The following is a 9,267-nucleotide window of genomic DNA, read 5'->3' on the forward strand; positions in this document are numbered from 1 at the left end:
TTGATTATCTTAAAAAAAAAAAAACGAATGTAACATATATATATGCATAATCTATATATAAAATTTAAAACTAGCTAGTCGATCGAGCACTAATTTACACAAACTCGAAAACCATATGCAATAAAAATTAATGGTAATTAATTAAAGCTCTCCATTAATGTAAGTCAAATTAAGAAAAAAAAAATAAAAAGAGTTATGTATCAGAATGAGTGACCACCAGCAGGCAAGCACGACCAAGTCACTAATTTCCAAGTTAGGTCGGCCTGGCATTCACTCGTTAAAATTATGAAAGTCGGATATAACTTTTGACAACTTTAGCTATGAATATTGCTTTCAAATGCACTAACTCATTCCCATCTACACATATATATAGTGTGCCGCAAATAATAATATATAATAAGAGCATCCAACACCCACCAACTCATCAAAAAGTTTGGGATCCACTGCTATATAGTCATTATAACAACATATCTCTTTTACCCACATTCGTTTTAACATTCAAATTCATTATTTATGGGTCTCACGGTCCATTCAATCATCTTAAATTTTTTTCATATTAAATAAATATGTTTTAAATATATTTTACATTATTTAAATCATTATTCTAATTTTTAAAACCATCTTATTTTTAATAAAATAATTTTATTAATATTAAAATATAATATTAATTTTTTTAAAAATATATTTAGTAAATAAAGTAAGTGTTCGAAAGAAATAATTATGAAATTGAAATGAAACAATAACTTAGAAATAAACCACACTTTGATGAAATTAAAACTAACATATGAAATAATAATTCATAACCGTTGAAGGGAAAGTCAAAAATTTAAAAGCAAAATAAAAATAATTCAAAATATGTGGGGCCCGCACGTCAGCGACGGTTTGTGGAAAAATGTCGCAAATTAGCGACGGTATTTAAAAAACCGTCGTTAATAACGACGGTGTTTGAAAAACCGTCGCTAATTGTCGAATTTTTTTTAAAAAAATAAACTGACAAAGGGTTGAACGCCCCTTACTCTCTCACATGTGAGTGGTCGTAGTATTAAATGGGTGTTATAACGCCTATTTAACACCCTATTGTGGGTGCCCTAATAAAGAATCATACATTGGAAACTAAGCAGATTAATGCTCAAGTCTATCTTATGGCTCTTCACTTTCCCATCTCCATGGTGCTACTATTATATACTTACGGGGGAAAAATGTATCCTAAAGTGGGAATTAAGTTGCTTTTTTATGCACAATAAATTTAACATCTCTCATCTTCTACGGAAAATTCATGAAAATTGATTTACTTGTCAGAAATTTCTTCCGTCTCAAAGATAATTAATATTACATTTCTTTTTTCGTATAATCACTGTACCATTTTACAAACCTAGCTAATCTTATTTAATAATTTTATATATATATATATATATATATATATTTTAATCTTACTGTACTAAAACACTTAATTATTATTAATCTGTGTGATAGATAACACCAATGCAACACACGCACAAAATTACCAACACGTACGTACATACACATTTACAGACACACAAAAAATTGCTTACTATTATTATATATTATTCCTTTTGAAACATAAAAAAATATAAATAAACGTGTGAATTCATTTCATTCAAAAAGTTAAAAGGTATTCATTAATTAGGTGCAGCTGACGTGAAATTTTCGTTTAATACAACTAGGGGAGGGGTGTGGGGTTTGCATGGCAATTTTTGGCTCTTTATAGTGGATTCAATACCGTATGTCTCTTTTTCTCTCTCTCTCTCTCTCTCTCTCTATATATATATATATATATATATATATCAATCCATCCGGCCAGCCCATTAACTACACTTTTGCCCTATAAATAACTCTGCCAAACCACAGTTCCTCATTCATATCTATCCAAATTCTCATATATTTTTCGGAGCTAAGCACGTCCACAGAAGTCGCCTAGACTACTTCCTCCACATTCGGGTTAATTATCTTATAAAGGTAAATTAATTAGTTATTTCTTGCGTGACTATTCATTACAATCACGACTAAATATTCACTGTACGTATCACACGATATTATAGAAACATTTGAGAAAGCAGAATAAGCTGCCTGTAGGTAGGTATATCCCCGACCTTTGGCTGGTTGCATCTTCGTCGCTTGTCTTTTTATTTCCGACTTTTAACTTATAATAAAGTCATCGGTCGACGGATAAATTACACATTTTTGTTTCATCATCGATCCATATATTTTATATCATCATATCCCACGAACCAAATCGTGCTTAAAAGCCATCAATAATATTGTCCATAAATTAAACTAATGAAGCGCCGGAAGAGGAATCATTAGAATCTAGATCATAATTGTATGTTGACTAAATAAATAAGTTTTTTCGTTTTTCAAAATTACTGTAATAATATGACTTAAATTAAAGCCTGTGAGATTTAAATTTTGATCGACATATTGTTATTATTGGAATAATTTTATAAATATTTATTCTCTCATATGATTCGGTTCTCATTATATGACGAATTATGGGGTGAAAATTGAAAAGTTTTAAAAGAAATCTTAAAAATTAAATTCTAGCTATTTCCATATTTGAAAAACCCGCTCATCAAAATGATTATAAGTAATTAAAACCAAAATAATTAAGTTAAAATCATGAAAGAGTAGACTGACCTGGTAGGATCAACCTCAATTCGAACCTATAAGTCAAAAAGCAGGTGCCTGAGAGCACTTTACCTAATTTTCCAATCATATTATATATTCTCAGCTAGCGGATTAAAATAATATTTGCATGCGCCGGCTTATGATTAATATCCTCGGCCCGCACTTGGATTTTGTTTTCTATTGATTTTATTAAAAAAATGTTTGGCTAGATTTCATTGATATCGCATTTATTGACGCAGTCCAATTGGAATTTTTTTTTTACGTGTCCTGTTTGAGAATTTTGTGCATGAGCCATAACTTTTGGCTTTTGCAAAATTAATCTTTGTTACTTACTTATACGTAATCATCATAATTTATATAAACTAAAAATATCAAAATTTTAATAAATAATATACAACTTATTTGGTCAATTGGTGAGAAATCTAATCTTGTTACATACCAAAAAGATAAATAATCTTGTTACGTACAAAATTTATATTGACTCAATTTTCCTGCTTACCTTCTCTTTTTCTCCTAATAAAATAACGTAAAAGTGAAGAAGATTAATATTTAGAATATGAAGATATTAACGTTCACTAAGTTAAGATTATTTATATATATTTTATTTACAAATAAACATGTTGATTATTATTTGATTACAGAAGAGTAAATTGAAAAATGTGGAGGCTCAAGATTGCTGAAGGCCACGGCCCGTACTTGTATAGCACCAATAATTTTGTTGGCAGGCAAATCTGGGAGTATGATCAGAATGGGGGAACTCAGGAAGAGCTCGAAGAATTTCAAAAAGCTCGGGATGAATTCGCTAAGAACAGGAAGAAGGGGTACCATTCATGTGCTGATTTGTTCATGAGGATTCAGGTATATATCAGTTGGATTGGGTTAGAATCATGCCAGACATTTGTGTACATAAATTATCATAAATCTTCCAATAAACAATTTCATTACACGGTTCGAATTTTATCCAACAGCTTAAGAAGGAAAGTGGGATTGACCTGATGAGTATACCACCTGTTCGAGTTGGAGAACATGAGGAGATTACGTATGAAAAAGCAACCATTGCTGTGAAGAAAGCTCTGAGGTTGAATCGGGCTGTGCAAGCAAGTGACGGCCACTGGCCGGCTGAAAATGCTGGCCCTATGTTTTTCACTCCTCCACTCGTAAGCAGCCATTTACCTTCACTGATTTCCAATGGAAATGGAGAAATTGAACTTTTTTAACACTTATATTTTTCCGTGATATTAGATTATTGCTTTATACATAAGTGGAGCAATCAACACACACTTGACATCAGAGCACAAAAAGGAGATGATCCGCTACATCTACAACCATCAGGTGATTGATTTAACGACCAACCAGTACCCCTTTATTGATTATTTAGTCCCTAATCAAGATCCTCATGATTGCATGCGCTTACGTACTAAATTTTGCTGCTTGTCCATGAAGAATGAGGATGGTGGATGGGGGTTTTATATTGAAGGACACAGCACGATGATAGGATCCGCGCTTAGCTATGTCGCCTTACGGCTGCTCGGGCAAGGAGCTGATGATGGCAATGGTGCAGTGGCAAGGGCTCGTAAGTGGATCCTAGATCACGGTGGCGCTACCGGAATTCCTTCCTGGGGGAAGACATACCTTTCGGTAAAAAGAAATCCCAATAAGCCTCTTATATTATAGCAAGCGAACAATCCAAGACGGAATAAAAAAGATTATCATAATCCCAAGTTTTTTGCTTGTATTAGGTCTTGGGTGTGTATGACTGGGATGGTTGCAACCCGCTTCCCGCTGAATTCTGGCTTTTCCCTTCAATTTTTCCTTATCATCCAGGTAAATTTAGAGTGGACTCGTGTCATTTTTCTTGATCTGTAATCTAACAAGCATGTGTTCTTCAACAAAATGCAGCAAAAATGTGGTGTTATTGTCGTACAACGTATATGCCAATGTCGTATTTGTATGGTAGAAAGTACCACGGACCACTCACGGACCTGGTAATGTCACTCAGGCAAGAGATTCACGTTAAGGCTTATGATCAGATAAACTGGAACAATGCACGCCATGATTGTTGTAAGGTGGGGGTTAAGACTGCATAAACTAAGAAAATCTTGAAATTTCCTTTAAAAACTCTAAATGATTGCCTTATAAAATTTCTACTGTTCAATGCAGGAAGATGTTTACTACCCTCACACCTACATACAAGATCTGCTTTGGGATACTCTAAATTATGTTACCGAGCCGGTAATGAGGAGATGGCCTTTGAACAAGATTAGGCAAAAGGCTCTGGATAAAACCATCAAATACATGAGACATGGATCAGAGGAGAGCCGTTACATTACCATTGGTTGTGTAGAAAAAGTAATAATTTCCATCAACTAATCAAAATCTTCCCTAGTTTCCTCCTTATAGATTAAACGGAAGAACAGAGTGTTTATTACATGCATACGAATATGAATGGGTTCCTTTGATGCAGAGTTTGCAAATGATGTGCTGGTGGGCGCACGATCCCAACTGCGATGAGTTTAAACATCACTTAGCCAGGGTTCCGGATTATCTGTGGCTTGCAGAAGATGGCATGAAAATGCAAGTACGGAAAATATGTACCGAATATCAATTAAGCTTCTTTTAGAGTAAATTAAAGGGACAAATATAACAGTTAAGGATTTTTATTTTGTTGATTGTACTAGAGTTTCGGAAGTCAAATATGGGACTCTACTCTAGCCACTCAAGCAGTTATTGCAACTGGCATGGTCGAGGAATATGGAGATTGTCTCAAGAAGGCTCATTTCTACGTTAAAGAGTCCCAGGTTTGTCTCGAGAAACCAAAGACGAAACGTGATAAAATATCGTATGAAGGTTTATCTAAGTCCTGGATTTAATCTCAATTGTGATTCATGCAGATAAAAGAAAATCCAAAAGATTTTAAAGCCATGTATCGGCACTTTACTAAAGGGGCATGGACTTTCTCTGATCAAGATCAGGGATGGGTTGTATCAGACTGCACAGCCGAAGCACTAAAGGTGAGTCCAGATATTATTTTCGTGTAGCAAAATATATCGAGAAATTTCACTTCCTAGGAATATAAAAGCTGAACATAATCTGGTTTTTTTGCATTATGCAGTGTTTGCTTTTGCTGTCACAAATGCCAACAGAAATTTCTGGAGAAAAACCGGACATTGAGCGACTGTATGAAGCTGTGAATGTGATTCTTTATTTGCAAGTATGACTTTGTTGTAACGTAAGAACGAATTTTGTGCACTCAAATCTTGTGATCAGTACACCTGAGCTCTACTTTATTTGTCCAGAGTCCTTTGAGTGGCGGATTTGCAATCTGGGAACCCCCAGTTCCACAGCCATATTTGCAGGTAAGCATTTTAACAAAAGTTCATGATATTCAGGTGCAGACCAAAAGACCTCAAAAGAGGAGGTAGTACTAAGTAGGAATGACAATTTACGATAACAGGGCAATAAATTTATTTATTTCTGGTTTCGCAGGTTTTGAATCCTTCGGAACTCTTTGCTGATATAGTCGTTGAGCAAGAGTAAGTTCTTTATTCTTATCCCCAGTTTCGTCCTTCTCTTTAACTTGTTTTTACATCTCTTCCTTGTTCTTGGTATTTATATAATTACTCGTGATGTAGGCATGTGGAGTGCACGGCTTCCATAATCCACGCTCTTGTATCATTCAAGCGCCTACATCCAGGACACCGGGAGAAAGAAATAGAGATCTCCGTGTCAAAAGCATTGCACTTTCTTCAAGAAAAACAGTGGCCTGATGGCTCATGGTGAGGCTTTTTCGCCCTTTTTCGTATGCTGTCGACCTTTGTGCTTAGAACACATGACATAATATTAGTCTTTGGATGTCAAGAATCTAACACCAAATACAAATCACAGGTATGGCTACTGGGGAATTTGCTTTCTGTATGGCACTTTCTTTGTGTTGGGGGGATTAGCTGCAGCGGGGAAGACATATGAAAATAGCAAATCACTTCGTAAGGCCGTGAACTTTTTCCTGTCAACTCAAAATGAAGAAGGTGGATGGGGGGAGAGCCTTGACTCCTGCCCAAGCATGGTAATTATTACAGTGGTTTTGCATACTTTTCGTGCTCATTTCCGATTTTCTCCAAGAAATAAGTTACAATTTTTTGTACAGAAATACACACCATTAGAAGGAAACCGCACAAATTTAGTGCAGACATCATGGGCAATGCTTGGTCTTATGTATGGGGGACAGGTACAGACTCCTGTTTTTCTAGATGTCACCCAATTCAGAGGAAAACGGAAACAGAAAAAAATTTCAAATTTTATGCATATGGCTGACTAGTGATTAAAATAAACCAGGCGGAGAGGGATCCCACGCCTCTGCACAAAGCAGCAAAGTTGCTAATCAACGCACAGATGGAAGATGGAGATTTCCCTCAACAGGTAATTGACTTAATATCTCTACAACTTCCGGTCTTATAATAACAAAACAATATATATAGTGAATTTTATATAATCATAAATACAGGAAATCACTGGAGTTTACATGAAGAACTGTATGCTGCATTACGCCCAATACAGAAACATTTTTCCATTATGGGCACTCGGGGAGTATCGTAAACGTGTGTGGCCATCCCAAAGCCTATAAGTAAAATATACAGCATCCAAGATTTGTTGTGAAATCCACCACCATCCCCAAGACAGCCAAAGATGTATAATATAGATTTTTGTAATCGGGGTGCTAGTGTTCCCACCACAGGATGTAAAGTTCTACATGATGTGTATACAACTTATCCACAAGGATGCAATGTAAACATCTGTGAAGATGTGTATACAACAAACATATCTGTTTTCACTAAATATGAGTTCGAGGGGTAGAACATTAATGGAAGAAGCGTAAGAACTACGAATGCATGCGCGTGTGTGTGTATATATATATATACTAGGAATGTACACGTGCATCGCACGTAGGTAACTAATAATGAAAAATATAATTACGAGAATTAGATAATTTTTAAAGTCGTTTGAATAACATCATTTTATAAGTATTTATCAATCTAAATATATCAAAACATAATACATAAAAATACATGATGACAATAAATCATATATATCTTCACTTATTTATATGATATTTTTCAATTCGCGACATAATACAGCTCTCTTAAATGATAAATCAGCAAAAATATTTTTCATTCAAATATTATTCAAAATAAAAAACAATAAAAATAAAATTAACAGAATAGTGAATTTTACCAAAATCAAAACTAAAATCTACTTAAATAGAGTACACATAGACAAACGTCAAATAAAATTATCTTAATTTACTAAATTATCATAATAATGTTAAAATAAAATCATTAAACTTGTTATTAATGTAAATATAACTTTTTCTTTTGCTAACTCTTAACACATTGCGAATTTTATTTAATTTCTATGTTTTTTTTTAAGAATACATATTATAGATAATTAATTTTATATCAGAAAAAATCATTTATAAATTAATATTGGTGATTAATAATTTAAGAGAAATAAAATTTTAACATAATACCACTCAAATAAATATATATATATTAAAAAACATAAATAAATAAAATAATATATAATACTTAGTTAAAAAATTTTATATGTAAAATTATAATATATAAGAAATGATAATAAACTATCAATATAATTCATATTTATTATAAGGATTATATTGATTAATTTTTTTTAAAGATTATATCATAAATTTAGTTTAAAATTTAGAAAAAAAATAAGAATGTATATTAATGTCCAAATTCATTTAAGATGGACAATGCATTACAAAAAAAACCCTTAAGAAAATTGCTCCAAATTTATCATAAATTTGTATGCATGGCTTGTTCTCTCATTAATTATATTACATGGTTTAATTCCTTTATTACCACACGCTTTGTAGAGGCCCGTATTTCGTACTTGAAAATTTGCGAAAAAATTTAAAATTTTCTCTTTAAATAAATAAAATGCCACATTCATAAAATATACTGATAAAAAGATCCAATGTTTAAAGTAGCAGCGGAAGTAAATAATGTTTTAAGAATAACAACTTAAAATAATTCGACAAAATAAAAACTGAGTTTGGAATAAAAATAGTAAGTGCTGAAAATGAGGTCCTCGGGTTCCTACTACTGCCGACCCAAGCTAGCTCACTGGTCCCCGCCCTCGGTCTCGACCCCATTAGTACTTACAACAATCAAGCCTAGTGAGTCTAAAGACTCAGCATACATATATCGTGAAGTAACAAGTAAATATATAATAAAATCGCATGCAACTGAAAAATATCGTGTCGTAACGTAAACATGAAAATCGTGTCATGATTAATTATAAATACGTGCATAACTGCCCTAAAAATCGTAAGTGAAATGTTTGCTCCTAGAGCCCTGTCATGCAATAGCATGTAATAATTTTCTGTTGAGATTATGTTCTACGCAAGTGGCACATGAACTGAACTGAATCGCCTGATCAGACTAATCCACAGTATACTGGGCGATAGAGATCATCACAACCCTTGAACTGGATATCCGTACCAATAAATGAACATGAATCGGTTAGTGACCACCGGTTGAGGTAATAATCCCATGATAAGCTGCAATCCCATGATAGTGATGTGGCCACAAGCAATATCTC

General features: G+C 33.5%; 1 protein-coding gene across 1 annotated transcript; it reads left to right on the top strand.

The window, feature by feature from the left end:
- Positions 1-1,833: 1,833 nt before the first annotated feature.
- On the top strand, positions 1,834-7,530 carry LOC140988779 (dammarenediol II synthase-like). The gene is made up of 19 exons (XM_073457855.1): positions 1,834-1,977; positions 3,288-3,504; positions 3,615-3,803; positions 3,889-3,978; positions 4,090-4,284; positions 4,386-4,470; positions 4,546-4,712; positions 4,807-4,995; positions 5,111-5,224; positions 5,325-5,444; positions 5,538-5,657; positions 5,759-5,857; positions 5,943-6,002; positions 6,133-6,179; positions 6,279-6,422; positions 6,532-6,709; positions 6,791-6,871; positions 6,979-7,062; positions 7,148-7,530. Exons 2-19 carry the CDS (start codon positions 3,304-3,306, stop codon positions 7,265-7,267), a joined length of 2,283 nt encoding a protein of 760 aa, XP_073313956.1. The 5' UTR covers positions 1,834-1,977; positions 3,288-3,303; the 3' UTR covers positions 7,268-7,530.
- The last annotated feature ends 1,737 nt before the right edge of the window (positions 7,531-9,267 follow it).

This window comes from Primulina huaijiensis, chromosome 11, assembly GCF_012295235.1.
Source record: "Primulina huaijiensis isolate GDHJ02 chromosome 11, ASM1229523v2, whole genome shotgun sequence".
Classification (NCBI taxonomy): Eukaryota; Viridiplantae; Streptophyta; class Magnoliopsida; order Lamiales; family Gesneriaceae; genus Primulina; species Primulina huaijiensis.

Bases quoted from the DNA above. Each gene is read 5' to 3' on its own strand.
- LOC140988779 (XM_073457855.1), top strand. From the start codon at position 3,304: ATGTGGAGGCTCAAGATTGCTGAAGGCCACGGCCCGTACTTGTATAGC. The intron at 3,804-3,888 runs GTAAGCAGCCAT...CCGTGATATTAG, and splicing joins TGTTTTTCACTCCTCCACTC to ATTATTGCTTTATACATAAG. The intron at 3,979-4,089 runs GTGATTGATTTA...TTGTCCATGAAG, and splicing joins GCTACATCTACAACCATCAG to AATGAGGATGGTGGATGGGG.